Source organism: Pygocentrus nattereri, chromosome 9, assembly GCF_015220715.1.
Source record: "Pygocentrus nattereri isolate fPygNat1 chromosome 9, fPygNat1.pri, whole genome shotgun sequence".
Taxonomy (NCBI): domain Eukaryota; kingdom Metazoa; phylum Chordata; class Actinopteri; order Characiformes; family Serrasalmidae; genus Pygocentrus; species Pygocentrus nattereri.
The window spans coordinates 31,315,890-31,332,649 of record NC_051219.1 but is presented as its reverse complement, the minus strand read 5'-3'; the positions used below and the strand labels follow the sequence as shown (position 1 = coordinate 31,332,649).

At 39.2% G+C, this 16,760-nt stretch overlaps 2 protein-coding genes across 2 annotated transcripts; both read right to left on the bottom strand.

The window, feature by feature from the left end:
* Positions 1-2,253: 2,253 nt before the first annotated feature.
* mipa (major intrinsic protein of lens fiber a) lies at positions 2,254-4,088 on the bottom strand. Its single transcript, XM_017706165.2, has 4 exons — positions 3,640-4,088; positions 3,080-3,244; positions 2,793-2,873; positions 2,254-2,541 (listed from the first exon to the last, which is right to left on the bottom strand). The coding sequence occupies exons 1-4, from the start codon at positions 3,997-3,999 to the stop codon at positions 2,356-2,358; spliced, it is 792 nt and encodes a 263-aa protein (XP_017561654.1). The 5' UTR covers positions 4,000-4,088; the 3' UTR covers positions 2,254-2,355.
* A 6,309-nt stretch (positions 4,089-10,397) lies between these two features.
* Positions 10,398-14,974, bottom strand: ptges3a (prostaglandin E synthase 3a (cytosolic)). Its single transcript, XM_017707550.2, has 8 exons — positions 14,745-14,974; positions 12,759-12,872; positions 12,588-12,657; positions 12,408-12,506; positions 12,226-12,315; positions 12,085-12,141; positions 11,602-11,629; positions 10,398-11,457 (listed from the first exon to the last, which is right to left on the bottom strand). Coding segments are annotated over exons 1-8 (480 nt in total). The 5' UTR covers positions 14,747-14,974; the 3' UTR covers positions 10,398-11,437.
* Between the last annotated feature and the right edge of the window lie 1,786 nt (positions 14,975-16,760).

The following is a 16,760-nucleotide window of genomic DNA, read 5'->3' as shown; positions in this document are numbered from 1 at the left end:
GAAATATGATTGAGGAAACATAGAAAATTGAGCCATTTCACATGAAAATAGCATGTGGTGTGACCCCCTAGCCAGCTAGCTAATGCATTTTTTAGCTAACTTTAGCATTAACTACTCTTTGCTGCAGATTTCGGTTTGGAATACTAATACCTCTAAGCTATTTCTGGTTTTAGGTAAATAGCTATTTACCTAAAATAGCTATAGCTATTTAGCACAGCAAGTATTGATGTAGCCACCACAAACTTTGCTTTGCCTACTTCCTCACAATTAGCTGCCCATGATGTTGACCAAATGCAACTGCCATTGACACAAAGCAGTCTCTACCCAAAGAAAGAAGGAAAAACAAAATATGAAATTGGTTTGACTGAGGGACATGCTGGATATCTGAGGTATTAAAAATGATCCAGTTTAGGAAGAACACACAAGAAAGTTTTTAACATGGAGTGAAAGATCAGTGTTAATGAACACGATTGAAAATGTGTTAATGGTAATCAAGCCTGCAAATTCTGTGCCACTTCATTACATTGTTTTCTCACTCTTATATTATCAAAGAAGAGACAGTCATTTACTTGAAATAATCATTTATGTATATTTAGCTAGTTTGAACAATCATTTGAAATTTAAAAAAAAAAAGAAATCTTTACACTGTACATAACATCTTGAGCACAATATGGTGTCTAGTTCTCATGTAAACATTGAAGAATCTATGTAGCCCATCCACTGAATTGAATGTCTTGGAAAGGCTGCTTCCAAGGATGATAAGGAGGAATCTACTGCCCTACAACGCTGGCTGGGAAAAAACTTCAGCTGATCCTTTTTGGGTGATTTTCTGATCTCCCTCATCCCTCTATCCCCTCCCAGGCTCTTTTTGAGCCTAGATCAGCGCAGGCCTGCTGTGAGGAATGAGGGATGATGTCAGGCTACGAGCAGGGAGGTGAAGGGGGGAGGAGAGATGATGTGCCAGGGTGAAGCCACTCCTTCAAGGTCATAGCGCTGAACTGTGAGAATGCAGATGCGTGTTTACAACACTAAGGGAATCTTACCATTTTCCTGTCTTCTAGGAAAAGTTGACTCTAATGTACTTTCACAGAATCCAAGAGGGAACATATTTTTAAAAAGCCCTAAACAAACAAATAAAGTCCCTCTATGACAGTGGAAGGAAAAAACAGAAGCTAGATAGAAGTCACTGCATCTTCATGCACTCACACTTGCTCAACTTAATATACTTGTCAGTCATTTTATCACAACGAACACAAACAGGCTGGTGTCCATGACAGTATCAGAGCCTAAAACTGCTGTTTAACACAATATTGGCAAACCCAAGTAGCCTAAACATTAACCCTATGCATGCAAAGTCATATGGCATTACGTGTTTTAGAATCACTAGAAAATGTATGAGAGAAAAAAAGCAATCAGAGCTTGAACACTGAACATATTGTAAGCCCTAAAATATTGGAGGTACTCAACAATTTGTTTTCAATCAACAACAGTATCAGTAAACATCATTTTGTAATAACAAGGAAAAAAATGACAAGCGGTTGTATCAGAAAAGAGAGCTAGGTTAAGAAAAGACCAGTTCTGTTTTGTGGGTTTGTGTTTATTTAAGAAAATAATATGAAAAAGACTCGACTAGTTTGAGTTTTCACTGCTTTATAGATTGCTATCACTGCGTGAGGGGGGTGGGGTTGTTTCTTTTCATTTTAGAAGAACAAGGTCTGATACAAACACAGTATGGTGGGAATAGAAAAACCAAAATAAAAACTGTCAGTAAAACACATGCACACGCACACACAACTGAAAGTATAGTTGAATAAATTGCTATGAAATGCTAATAATATGTATCTTATAGTACATTTGTTTGAAATTTCAAGAGAGAAAAAAAGAAAAAAATTGCTGAAACAATAGTGAGAGCGCAAACTGTGTGAAATCTGGAAAAGCATTCAGAAGTCCACTGCCCTACTGTAGCTCACTCCTAGTAGACTATAACTGAGAGAGATGCCCCTGTCCTGAGCAGTTTTAGCCTGGACTGACCCGCTCCCAGCGGCGTCCTTGGAGGCCAAGTCCTCTTCTAACCCTCATTCTTAGTCCTGCAGTCCAAAGAGGTGGGAAGGGGAATGTTGTAGGGTTTAGGGTGTAGGTTGTAGGGTTGGAGAGGGTAAGGGAAATGATGAGGGCCCTAGCTGCCCCTGGTTGTCCAGGCTCTGGAGGCAGAATGAGGATGAAGGTGTTTCCTACGTAGATATGGGTATTCTGAGTAAGGAGCAGTGGGTCAAGAGTGTAGGCAGTGAGGCATGTGAAATGTATATGCATCTTGTGAAGTGTCGGGGAGAACAAGCCAACCTTTCCTTGCTGTATTTATAGGGCCTGTGTCTTGAGCTCCACAGGCTCCCCCCGGGTGTCCTGTTGACCCTCAACCTCTGGGGGCCTACTGCCTTTGAGCATGGCCAGCCGCTCAGACAGGCCGCGCATGCGTGGGAACAGCATGAAGTCGTACAGCAAGGCACCCATTGCTCCGCCAATCATGGGGCCAACCCAGTAGACCTGTGACAGAGGTAGAAATGTCAGTAATAGCACCCATTTCAGGCTTTAGTCAGTGAAGCTATGGTCGCTCTTGCACAAAAACTTATTTATTTTTTTTACATTATTTCAAAATACTAACTGTCCTTTAGTTCTTTATATGAACATTTTGTAATGGATGGTCCAAAGCTAACACTTTGGAAGTTACCATTTTGGGATACTATGGTACCATTTCAGCAATGCTATAGCAACTAACAGGGAAAAGTTTGTCTCACCCAGTGATTGATGAAGTTCCTGACAAGCACAGCAGGCGCGAAAGATCTTGCAGGGTTCATTCCAGCACCGGTGTAGTACATCTGCAATGGATTTGCACCTTAACTCTAAGACTTGATTCAGCTCAATTGTCTTTTAATGCACATCAATTTGTCTAGCCAGTAGTACGTTTGGCACTTAAGGCTTAACTGTCCCTTAATGCACAGCAAAATGTCTACTTATCTAACAGTGGTAACAGTCTGGGGAAAGCCCCATAGAAGCTGAAGAGTCTCTCCGTCCCGCCTCTTACCCCCAGCAGATGGCCCATGAGCACAGAGAAGCCAATGGCCAGAGCAGCAGAGCCCAAACGGCTGTTACGCCTCTCGTCGGTCACAGCAAAGATACAGACAACCAGCTGCAGAGTGAGGAACACCTCCATAGTGGTGGCCATGCCCAGGCTGATGCCTGGTTGCAGCTAATGAGAGGAAGTCAGATGGATAAAGCATGGTCAGCATCAACATTTCTGCTTCCACAATGACTGTTCTATGAAACTGAAGCTCTTTGGAATCTGAGTCAACAGTTATATTAGTGCTGTAACAGTGTTGGCCAGTCATGGTGGTGGGATTTCAGTGGCTGTGATGTGGGAATTTTAACAAAATTTGCTCACGTTGGACATGCTTATCTATATGAGATCTAGAAGTGGCACAAGACATACAAACAATGTAAAAAATGTACTCTTGTACAGTCATTACTATTTTTGAAACAGACAGTAGTTTTGGACTAATATCCAACAACAAATGGCAAGAATCCAACATTTTTAAAGATACTGCATGTTCAAGGTCAGGAACATGGGATAGTCCATTCACTTACTGTGTTAAGAGCCAAATTGCCTCTCATGTTGCTTGGCGTCACCCCATACAGCACAGCTGCCCCAGCCAGAGCCCCCAAACACTGGGCACAGATGTAGAAGAAAGCACGGAAGAGGGACATCTGGGAGCCGATCAGGTAGGCGAATGTGACAGCCGGATTGATGTGGCCACCGCTGATGTGGCCTATAGACTGGATGAGGGTGGCAGCCGCCAGCCCAAAGCAGAAGGCTACGTGGAGCACATTATGGGAGCCAGTGGTCCAACGCAGAGCTGCACCCAGCCCAAAGAACACGAAGAACATGGTGCCATAGAACTCAGCAAAAACTGCCCGCCAGAAGGAAAAGGACCGGAACTCCCACATGGCTGCAGTAGTTCAGAGGCAAGCTCAAAAAAAACTGGAGGGATGTAAACTGAGAAGGAGTAACACCTCCAATTAAACCAAGGCACCAAAAAGGGAAGAAATCCCCTAGATTTACCTGCAATGACGTGGTGTATTTTGGTGGAAGGACTCAAAAACAAAGGTTTAGTAACTAAAGTAAGATCATAAATTCCTCCCTAAACTACAGCACTACTTTACCAGCTTGCAATCATCTGTCCCATCCGCCCTCACAGCTACTATTTGTTGTCATAGAGCTTTATGTGTGGAGCTGGCTGTTGATGTCTGCATCTATATATGAGCGCAGGTTAATGGTAATAATGGGACATGGACAGACAAAAGTTGAGCATGTCCTGCAGACATTCAGCCTCTCTGCTGGGCAGGCGGTGCCCATGGGGGTATTTATAATGCCCTTGGCCCACAGTGACGCCATAATCCCCCTGCAGGCCTGTGGGAGGGGTGTGGGGATAATACCCGAATCAAAACAAAAAGACTTAACCCTTTTCTCACCTGCACTTCCTAACAGCTAGTTCATGGTCAGGTGCTATGACCACAGAAGTGGTGAGAAGCAAAGACATTGGTGGCATGTGCAGAAGGGAAGTTCAAGTGGGAAAAATTCACTTTCACTTCAGTTTTATAGGTACATTTTGTTTCTTACACTTCCACAATCAGTGTCCTCAGTTGAACCCTAATTGAGCTTCAGCTGATAGATCTGAAACAGGAACATAGAGCACTTTGAAATCTGCTCCTGTCCAATAGGTACACCTGACAGGACAGATTTGAAATTTAAATCAACTAGCTCTACGCTGGGCATGTTTTCAGTGGAATGTCCATTATGCCCATCATTAGGCTTGGCCTAGAAAAAGAGGCCCTAAAGTGCTCAGAGGAGACATAGTAAACTGAAAAAATAAAGACGTCGCCCTAGCGGCCACTGTCCTAGCCCAGTCTGCAGTGTAAGGCAGTGGTGTGGCTCCTCTGGCTTCAGCTGAACTAGTATTCTACATTTGGGCCCCTAAAAAGCTCCAGTGCTCTCACAGTGAGGATTAAGTGCTGACAAAAAGAAACCAGTGGACAATCCCTCTCATTGAGCAGGAGGGGCCCCAGACGGAACTGCCGTAACACGAGCGACTCTATGCATGGACGAGAGAACTCTAAAAGACTGATGTGACTGACAGGCATTTGGATTTTTTTTTTTACTTTGCGCAGATCTTGAGGTCTTGAGTTTCATGCTACTTCATATTTTGCATCCCACAAATCTGTTTTTCACCCTGGCATGCAAAATAGCATCCATATGAGTATTGTTTTTCTCAGGAAATATGAAACCTCTTAATAACAGATTTTCTCACAAAATATGAAAGCAGTGCTGTGTTCTTATTAGCTTTATATATCTTATTAGCCATGCTTAGAGATACATCAGACTATATCTACAACTCCATCCACATCCACACATCTCCCATAACGTCAAATTTAAATGAGAATGAATAATTTCTCTAATGCAATAGAACACATGGGCTTGGACCCAACATCCATTCGGTCACTGGGCTGTGCTAGTTTGTTCGGTGCAGAACTGATTAGACAGAGTTTTACATTGTGTGTGCTGGCAGGGCTATCAGACTGAGGCCCAATAAAAGCTCTGGAAAATCCATGTTTGGAGAAGAGGAGGGGACAGGGGGGCTGGTGTTGAGCCTCAATCAGAGAGAGCTGGACATCACTGAATGGATACTGCTGCGCTCATGCATTTGCCCTTTCATTTGGAGGGGAGGGAAGGAAACAAAATGCTGGCAGCAACAGTTTCTGTTGCCTTCTTTGATTGGTGTTGTTCTTGCTAGGCAACATATTCAATACAAATTGCTCTCACAGGTGAAAATTGCTAGAAGATTTGTGTTCCACTACTGCATATCAAGAGATAGAGGCTGCAAAATGCAAAGCATATGCTAAATGTAAGCGGATCGGGTCAATGCTCTCTGTTTCAATGCTCAAAGAAGACACAGTTGCAAAAAAGGTGACAAGCATAAGCAGCTTAAGCAGTTTCAGCTGTGCAGGTAACAGCAAAGCATCAAAATTTTTATTTAAGGTCTTTTATGATCATCTCCAATACCATGCAAAATTCAGAATCAAAACAGCAATTACAGTTTATTAATTTTTTATAAAACTTTATATTTCTGTGGTAATTAGATGCAAGATAATCCACTTGCATATGCAAGGAGACTATAAAAAAATGAAAATGGGACTCTGTCAACTATGTAAGATCTGGTAGACCAACAAAACTCACAGATAAACAGTACTCTTCTTTGAGAGAAAGAGAGGAGAAAATCAAGCTGCTTCAAACCTGAAAAAATCAACAGGTGTTTCTGTCCATCCTTCCGCTATCAGAAGGCAACTCAGTGCTGTGGGTCTAAAAGTGTGTAGCTGTCAAGATGCTCTCCCTCAGAAAAGGAAATTTGCAAAACAAATTAAGGAGCTGAAGGTATTCTCAAAACAATGGACTGACCACCGATGGATTGTGAGAAGCAGAAAATACAACCAACTTCTTTGACGAAATTTGAAGGTGCACATTTCATATAAGCAAGTAAAAACCAGAAAAGAACTGAAGCTGTAATAACATTAAACACGGACACTAAATATTGACATAAAGGGCATCTGTGTAATTTTCTGTGGTAATGGTAATGGTTTCTGCTTTTCTTCCAGATGCTAAAAAATTAATTGTTTGTATTCAGTGTCCATTGACTACAGTGTCCATGACTGCAAATTAAATGAATGATGGGTGGTCTTGTACACAGTACACAGTACTGTACACTCTCAGGAAAAATTGACTAAATTCACTGGGGTACCTCAAGGGTACGTCTTCAGGACCTTTAGTTTGGGAACATAATTGCAACATGTTTCATTACAATTATTCACTAATATTAATTATTACAGTAACTGTATTCCCAAATGGAAAAAAATACATGGACGTATTTTTATATATTTGAAAGACATTTCAAATGCATTGCAATCCTTGCTGAAATACATTCCAAACACTAAAATGTATATCAGAATATACTGCCATATTAATATATTTTAAAATGCATTTATTTCAAAATGCATGGGGAAATATTGCACATAGAAATGTACCACATAAAAATAAATATGTAAATGTATTTCTCAAACACATTTGACAATAGCTAAAACGCTTGTCTAATGCACTTTACTCACTATTTACCTTTTGAAATGAATTTGTATTCCACTATCTTCATATTATGTATTACCAAATCAACCTTTAACATGGCAAAGCAAGTGTTATGGGTACCGATACACTGTCAAAATGCTGATTGATAATTTGATATCTTGTTTATTTGAAGTACATTTTGTGTGAGTGCTGTCTTGCATACATGGCTAATGCAAAGTACAATGCAAGTATTCAGTTAACGTACGTTCAGTTCTATCTGTAACCACATACAACTAAAAATATGACAAATACAAATAAAGGCATCTTAAATATGTGTTTTATTTTACTGCTCTGTTTTAAAACAGTAGGTTGTGAAAAGGTACAAATATGCCTCTTTCTCCTGGGGAAAAACTTGCCGAAGGTGCACAGCTAATCCTTATAACCACATTTACAGTTTTGTATCTTGATGAAAGAAAAATGTACCTGCACCTTTTTTTCAACACTGCAGATCTAGGCCTTCACGTTTAGTATCAAATTACTATCAAATCAAACAAACTGAGGAGCAAGAGTGGAAAGAGAAACAGAAGCATTGAGAGAGACTAACAACACAGTTAACACAGAACCAGGTAAGCAAGTCTGTATGTGGTGCTATATGTCTACACATTGAGACGAGGGTGTCACTGCAGTAAGGCAGCACCCAGGTCGGCCTTTGATGTGGAAACAAGACAGTTTGAAGGGCTGACAGTTGTAACGGCTTTGCAGTTGTAACCAGTTTGTGTATTTCTATTGTGTGCTTGGATTAAAGCCCTCTACTCCCTGCTCATGTGCGAGTAAACCTCCTTTTGTGAGCTGTAAACCCTGAGCACAGGGCAGGCCGTTTAAACCCGCTTGCGTGGGGATTTTTCTATGACACCCCCCCTCCCCCCCCTCAGACTGCTGACATCAACACAACCTTCCTGCAGCCAGACATCATATCCAAAAACCCCATACTGTCCCAGGCTCATCTTCAGAGAACTGCCAGCTCAGACATCTCATTCCTCCAAAAAATGCAAAGCCATAGAGACACTGTTATGGTGAGGGTGGAAATGTGGGTGGAAATTTGTTCTACGTCAGTGTAATACAAAGGCAAATGCTTTGTCCATGCATGCGTCAAACCTGAGCAAGGATCACACATGGACCGCCTGTGATGTTGCTAAAATTGCATGCTTAAAATGGTTTTGCAGGCTTTTAAATGGTACAGAAACTTAACAATATGATGAGGATCTGAGATCAAAAAGAGTCCTCATACCTGCACATCTGTTGCAGAAACAACTCTAAAAAATTTTTTTTAAAAATCTCTATCTGCATGTTCACATTTCTCACGTCAGTCAATACAGTTCAGATACTGAAATAAGCTGCAAAAACAAAATACACTGTTTTTGTGATGTCATGAAACCCTACACATTTACACATATCTGCCAACTTTAGCCCCGCCCATTCACGTTGAAGTTGGGCAACCTTAACAGAACTTATTTACATAAATCAGTCCAAAAGACGCTATAATAGAAACTAATACTAAGGGATAAAGAGAGGTTGAAAAAAGATGGTCAGCATGAATTACGTCTGTTTTGGTAAATAAAACCACACAAACCTTAGAGAAAATAATAAATGCCAAAAAAGGGGACATATGGGCCCTTTAAAGAACCATCTGTCAAGAGGTTCATTAAGAAGCCATAATATTTTTGTCTCTTTATTTTCAAATGTCATCCAGCAGCTAGTTTTTCAGCTCGTTATGTGCAGCTTAGATACTTTCAGCAAAGCTTTCGTCTGGCTCACTCCACTGCATGATGGACTATAATGAAGTGTAGTGCTGTGGCGCCCTCTTGTGGCTATTTCTGTTGCCATTTACGTCAGTTGACCTCCGGTCCCGAAGTGTCCCCTGATCCAGCTTATCAGCGAATTAACAATCCTTTCCTGAGGGGAAATTCCAGAAATGAACTGATTTTTACAGGGAAATTCCACAAATCAATTTTTTTTTCAAACCAGTCATTCAGAGTGGCTTGATATAAAGAGATTTAACGCCCAGAAATTCACTGCCTGGTGGCGATAGGAATGAGTTCACCATACAAGTATAGCCATTTTATTTTCTATCCAAAGTAACCAGGGAACCTTCATGGGTCTTCTGAGTTTTTATATTTAATGCTGATAATGGTAAATGGGCAAGGTTTAATTGAAGTCCATTTCTGCCACTGGAAAAAAAGTTATTTAATTATCCATCTCATCATTACCATAATTACGTCTTCTCATGAATATGACTTACTTTCTCATGACTTAGTATGTCATAACTTAGCTTCTCATAATTATGAAAACTCATTATTATGAGTAATGATTATGCGATACTCAGCCATAATTATAAGAAACATTTTCACTATCATGAGACACTAATTATTATTATGAGACAGCAAGCTATAATGAGATGATGTCATAGTTAAGAAACACTAAGCCATCATTCTGGAAAACATTCTCATTATGACATACCAAATGGCATTTTTCTTCACTGTTAGAACCAGAGACTTACATACCATTTTGTCCCAAAACGCTTTGCAGGCACCTCTACACAAGGCTGGAGTTAAAACATAAGTTTGGGCCAAAACTTCATCTTAAACCAGTATCACAAGCTCCACGAGACTTATTTGTTGAACTAAGGTTTTCTAGAACAACGCATTTCACGTCAAACAACTATGAGTGGCTATGCCGACATCTGAACCTTTTTTAATCCATGCAATAAATGTTCATAGAGCAGGAAAAACACGAGAAAATTGCAAATGTGGCTTGGCAATTGAATTAAGCTTTATAAACACTCAAGCTTTGGACCAAAAGCATCGTATAAACAAACTTTTGCTGCATCCAATACCATGCACTACCACATAACACACACAACAAACGGCATATGATCTTGCATGGCACTGAGCACTTTTGGATGAAGCCTTTGTCCAGAAGCTGACCCTTACCACCCCTGAAAAGCTCAAAGCAACAAAAAGCTAAAAATTAAGCAGTTTCCAATATCGGACTTTTCTTCTACAGGACTTAAGTCGTTTAAAACCATAAGTGCCTTTAATAGTAGAGACCAGCTATAACTGAAGATAAATCTATATTTTACAATCTGACATCATACCAACCTAATATTTAGCTTTGCTTCCCTGCCTTTAACAAGGATGAATACATTGGTCTTCCATGGATTATACAACAAGAGGCAGTTGTTTAGAGACAGTTTATTAGAAATATGTAGACAAAACCCCACTGCGTTTAACAAACTGAAGTTCCTCAACCTGTGGTGACAGGTTAGCACAACAAACATTTTTTTGTTTTAGTCACACTTGCATTGATATTAGGAGTGCAAACACAATTTGGTCAGCTATTGATAAGTTACCCTTTTGTTCTGTACAGCGGTGAAGCTTACATTATATCACTTTTTACATAAATGGAAGATATCAGTGTTCAGATGCCTGCTACACATTTGAGTGTGACAATGAATGATAACTACTGAATTTAAATCATATTTGTAAAGCGATGTGTACAGACAGGACTATGTACTTTGAACTTTTGATTTACACGTCAACCTATTTGATGGATAAAACCCCGTCCAGAAGGTCTATAAAAAGTGTGTTTACCAATGAAGCAGAACAAGCAAGTTCATTGACCTCAAATGCAGCTGTTTAACTCCAGTAAAATGATTTGGCTAGTATTTGCGGTTGAACAAAGAAGCACAAGCCTGAGCAGAATGCTTGCTTCACCCCCACACAAAAAAAAAAAAATTAACATAAGAATTTGAATGAAATTTACAGTCTGGACCAGGTCTAATGCAACTGGGGGAGAAAAAAGTAATGTATTCTAATCACTGGGGGTTACAATGTGTATATGCTATATAATGGACAGCTTACTGATACCAAGGGTAAAGGCGAAGATTGTTGCATCTCGGCACTACCCACCTCCAACGTTGAGTAAATGGACAATAACTAGAATCCACAAAACATCATGGAGAACTTCAAATTGTCCATGCAGAATAAAAAGGTAAAGACAGCACTGCTGATGACGGAAGAGAGTCACCAACACAACGGTACTAACTCTGGTGCGACATGTTCGTGACACTCAGAGCCCAGGAAAACAGCTCAAATTTTTTTGTTTGTTTTGGTTGGTTTTTCATTAATGATTACCCACTCATAACTAGCCTTTTCTTCAAATAACAGTTAAATGATGATCCTTGTTTTCTGCTGTAAGATGACCGTCTTCTGAGCTTTACTCAAGATCTGGCATCTCTGTAATTAAGACACATCTAGTTAGTTTAACATATATACATTACATAAATACATATATATACACTCAGATTTTCTGTGCAAAGTTACCAAACACACAAATATTTGTTCTGGCCCGACAGCAAAAAGCAATTCAGACAGGCTTACTTTCATCATCACTATCTGCAGACTCTTCCTGCAATTCAAAGCCAAAGAGAAAACATTACTGTTTAGAAGCATGAAGCATCAACGTTGACAATTTTATTCAAGCCCAAGTATCAGATCTTTTTTGTCTAAGCAGATTATTTTAGGTTTGAGACATACAACAGCAAATTGGAAGTAGAAGAGACACCGTGGCACTACTCCTGTGCAACACTACTTTTTGCATGGTTATTTATCCAGGAGTTTTGACCAACTGACTTTACATACACACACACCAACTTCAATCAAGTAAGACACCTTCTAAAAATTCTGTTTTTCTGTGTGAAATGACCAAGTAATTTACTAAAATTTACTAATTTTAATAAATTGATATAAGCTAGTCATTTGAATGTGTGATGATTGTGACTTTAGATTTTGAAAGTATCTTTTACACATAAGGTATTAAACTGAATGAAGCATGCATTTTTCCTGACAAGGAAATGATCTTACATCATCTGCACCATCCATGTCAGGCAGATCATCCTCCCCTCCCATGTTGTTCATCATCTGCAAAACAACACATCAGAATACTCAGCACGATTCCTCGGAGTAAACCAATTCATTATAATTCTCAATATTAATAATAATCACCTCTGAGAAACGGTCATAGCTGGACAACTCTTCATCTGAATCATCTTCCCAGTCTTTCCAGTTATTGAAATCAACACTCAGCCAATTAAGCTAAAAAAAAAAAAAAAAAAAAAGACAATGAACACATTTCTGTATCTTTTAAACAAAGACTATGTGAATAAAACAATTACAAGAAATCTTACCTTTGTTTTGACTTTTGTTAACCTAGGCCATGACTTGCCTGCTTCTGCTTTTCTTAGACAACAAAACACAGATCTGTCTGTGCGTTTGTGTTTTGACTCCTGCAAATAATGGAAAGAGAGCCTTCATTTAGTACATCACCTGCTAATGAAACAGAAGATAGAGAAAACGACTATACTTACATTTGGGTCGATTGCCTCAAAAAGGTCTACTTCATTATGATATTTGACGGTATCAACTCCACCTACACAACTGAAAACACAGCATAAGATATAGATGTAAAAAGTGAGATGAGAAATAACACCAGGATCGAGACTGAAAGGAATTGCCATTTTTTCAAAATGAAATCATACCTGAAATCGAGCTTTGATTTGTCAAATTTCACTTCAACGTCCACGCTGTCTTCTACACAGAATTCAACAAAGACAGAGTCCCGTCTGTCATACCACTTAGCATTTGCTGAGTGCCTTTTAAAAAAAAAAAAAAAAAAAAAAAAAAAAAAAGCAACATTGGTAAAATGTGCTGGAGGACATATGAAAATGCCTATTAACACTATTTCACTCCCAATCATACTGCATAACTTACTCATATACAAACTGTAACATAGAGAAGCAAACACATGAAATAACTATGATTTCATTTAGGTAACATTAGCATTAACATTAGTTAACATTAACAGTTAATGCAAAGAACACAGTACCGCAAATTCTGGATTTAGTGGTCATGTGAAGTGGATGACTGGGTGATGGTGATCGTTACCTTGGCAACACTAGCTGCTGCTCAACCTCAGTAGCTAACAAACAAATGCTGAGACAGTGTGCCAGTGTAAAGGGGAGTTCCGTCAATTTTTCTAAATTTGTGCATATTTAAACGGTAGAGATGTAATTAAAGTCATTAAGAATGACTTGGTGTCAAATACTCCCTTAGAGAGAAACTTACCATATCAAAATTGTTCACAGCAGTGGTGATAGGAACCAGATGTCTAAAGTGTTTAATGGCTCCCTCACATTACATAGTTATGAATATGTTGCCTGGGATATTGTTTTACTAAAGTTTTGAGGTAAGAATTTACCCTAAAATACATATTTTTAAAAGCCATTCATGGTGGAGGGGTAGATGTAAGAGGTTTTAAGGCAAAATAGTCCCCAAAGGAAATTTTATTTTTCCAAACTTACCACTATTTTACCATGATCAACATCACATATAAAAAGATCAGAAGACACATGTAGGTTCACTGGTAGTTTTGAATAGTAAATAAAATGGCAAGTGTGTGTTGTATACAAGGTGACCCCTGGTTCCCATCACTGCCACAAAAAAAACTAAGTTGGCATGTTTCTCTACAATTAATCATTACTCATAAAACTACTCTGAAATAATTTGTTTAGATACCAATAACTGAAATACAGAAATTTTGAAAAAATCGGTTGAACTCCCCTTTAATTGACTAAAGCTAACGCTAATTGAAACTAGCTAGCTAACTGCTGTGCATCCGATGCTGCAACACCACACCTTTGCGTGAACTTGGCCATCTTACAATGATATTGCGCAGACGCAGTAACAACGCCTCGCTAACCCTCCTGTAGGAGTCAGCCTGAGCTCAACTCAAATAAATACATATATTTTAATCACCGCTAGCTAGCACATGGGAACCAAGTTTGGAATATGATACTGAAAGGCCATGGTTAATCCGGGGAACAAAGCCATCCCTAATTCTGAACAACTAGCAGGCGACAGCTAAGCGGCTTCTCCGCTTTCCAGGAGTTTGCAAAGCGCCAGTGCTTTACGAAAAAAAATCATTTTAAAGGATCTACACAGCCAGTCCGCTTGCTGACTGGTTGCTAAGGCGTGCACAGTTAGCTAGTTAGCTAACGTTAAACAGAGGCCATAGTGACGGGCATTTATCTCCCTGCAGGCTTAGCTAGCTTTCTGATTTAGGTAACGGTTACTGACAGATATCACGCCGCGGGGAAAATCTGCAGTCCCTCGAGCGTGTTTAATACATATTTTCATAGATCATGCAGCGTTAGCTAGCTAACGAGGCTGAAGTCAGCTTCCTATTCCAATTTTCCCCGTTCCACCTTAAGTGGTGCAGCAGTTACATTCTGGCGCCTCAGGCACAATTTAAGGCGGAACGGCAACATTTGAGCAAGAAGCTGTCGAATAGGAAACTGAATTCAGGTCGGTGAAAACAAAACGTATTAATTCATCTTTTTCAAACAGCTCAGGATAGCTAAAAAGCTTAGCTAACTGGCTAACAGCATCGCTAGCCGATAATACGCACTGCTAGTTAGCTTAGCTAGCTAACAAGTTAGCGTCCCTTGCGCTGGTAGCACACTTACATGTTGGTATCAACTTCTATCTTTCCGCAAGGTTACAGTTTTTCAACCGAGTGCCCTCGTATGTCGGGAGTATGTTTGACGTGCGCTCTGCTAAATCTTGAACAAGCACACAAAGTAAACAGCCGCGCTGCTGCTGCTGCTGCTGCTGCTGCTGCTGGACTCTTTAGCGCAAACCTCTCCGGCTGCCTCCTCGCGTGTCCTCGCTTTGCGCGGTGACGCAGCTCGTACTTTCTGGCCTCTTCTACGGCGCGTTCACGAAGCCGGAGAGGGGGTTGGCTCTCTGCGTGCCGGGTGACGGGCGGAAGTGGCGGCTCTCGTGACGGTTGGAACAGCCACTTCACCATCACTTCGAGAGCTCCGAACGCGAAGCCGTCTCTATGGTAACATGTTGTCCAGCCGTTAACTGTCTAGTAAACAGTCTAGTCAAAGCAAGTATGGCAGGTAAAAATTTAAAATATTAAGTAATGAAATATGAATTGAATATTAAAATAATAATAATAAAAATAATACTATTAAAAAGAAAAAAATGAACTTAAGCGAGTCAAAGCAAGTATGGCGATTAAAAATCTTAATACTATTAAAAAAAAGAAAAACATTCATAAGTAAAAAAACTACCAAAACCTGATGAGACAAGGTGTGTAAAAATGCTAATGCCATTTTAAAAAAATTGACAAGTACATGCATGAATTCAATTGTGAAATACGCATTCAAATAACATTTTGACATGTTGAAATTCTAATTGTGTTACATTCAAATTGTTTTCACTATGGGAATTTGAGTTTGAAAAGTTGGAAATTGGAAGTTGGAAATGCTCATGCAAAAATTTATTGAATCTGATTTTGGTACAAAAACACATGCAAATGTTATAAATGATAACAAAACGAAAATAAAATACAAGAAAAATGTAATTAATAGCATAGAGTAGTAATAGTACACTTGATTACTCTCCACCCTGCAAGCTGGTTTACCAGTTTGGTCTAGCTGGCTGTTCATGGAGGGTCATAATGACAGGCTATGTTGGTTGAGCTGTCAAGGTGTGTCCAAATGACAAAAGGTCATTAGTGAAGGCTGCTGATGACCATCAGCAGACCGTGTCTGATCTCACAGTGCATGTAGCAATGCTCTTTGATATATTTCAGTACGTGCTTATATTATTAATATTAATATGTGTGAAAAAGATCTTCATCAGAGTATAGTTAGTCATATTCTTGGATAAATGCCACATCCATAATGTCAGAGTAATGCGTATTAAACCTCATCTGAAAGTTTACTGTACAGGTCTTGTCTCCTGTCATCAACCTCTTGTTAATGAAGTCACTAAGCATAAAGCTATGAGGACATCGTCTATTAAAAGGATTTTGAAAAGTGAAAAGTTTTAAATCCTAAAAAAGTGCTTGGTCTAGCGTGTCAGCATAATACTGTACGGTCACTCTTTTGCAGTAAAATAAACAATATTACATTATTATTATATTGTAGTTATATAATGTGTACATAATATTATGCATGATTATATTATTACCATGTCCTCCTTTCTCACTTTAGTTTTTTTTTATAGTAAGTTCAACACTGGCTTGATGAGTGATATTTAAAGTAAACAAAAACAAATGAGGATGAATCATATTGAAATCATAAACTTATATTATTCATGTGGGACTTTTATTCTGGAAAATATATTTAGCCAAAATGCACAGGTAATTTAACCCACTTAATATCCAGCTAATATGACAGCAGAATAATTGAAAAAGAAAAAGCCTCTTAAGTGCTATTCAGCAGACTGAAATCATAAATTTATTGATCAGGGATTTGTATTCTGGAAAATATTCAGCAAGAAGCAAAATTGCCAAAGAGAACAGCTAACCAATTCCACCTCCATCAACCCACAGTCAGCTAATCTGACAGCAGGCTAACTGGAAAAGAAAAAGCCTCTTAAGTGCTATTCAGCAGAATTAAATCATAAACTTCTATCATTAATCTGGGGCTTTTATTCTAGAAAAAAATATTGAGCAAGTAGTGGGT

Bases quoted from the DNA above. Each gene is read 5' to 3' on its own strand.
- mipa (XM_017706165.2), bottom strand. From the start codon at position 3,999: ATGTGGGAGTTCCGGTCCTTTTCCTTCTGGCGGGCAGTTTTTGCTGAG. The intron at 3,245-3,639 runs GTAAGTGAATGG...TCCTCTCATTAG, and splicing joins GCAATTTGGCTCTTAACACA to CTGCAACCAGGCATCAGCCT. The intron at 2,874-3,079 runs GTAAGAGGCGGG...AATCCATTGCAG, and splicing joins TCATGGGCCATCTGCTGGGG to ATGTACTACACCGGTGCTGG.
- ptges3a (XM_017707550.2), bottom strand. The intron at 12,507-12,587 runs GTAAGTATAGTC...CATTATTTGCAG, and splicing joins TTGAGGCAATCGACCCAAAT to GAGTCAAAACACAAACGCAC. The intron at 12,142-12,225 runs GTGATTATTATT...GTTGTTTTGCAG, and splicing joins GCTATGACCGTTTCTCAGAG to ATGATGAACAACATGGGAGG.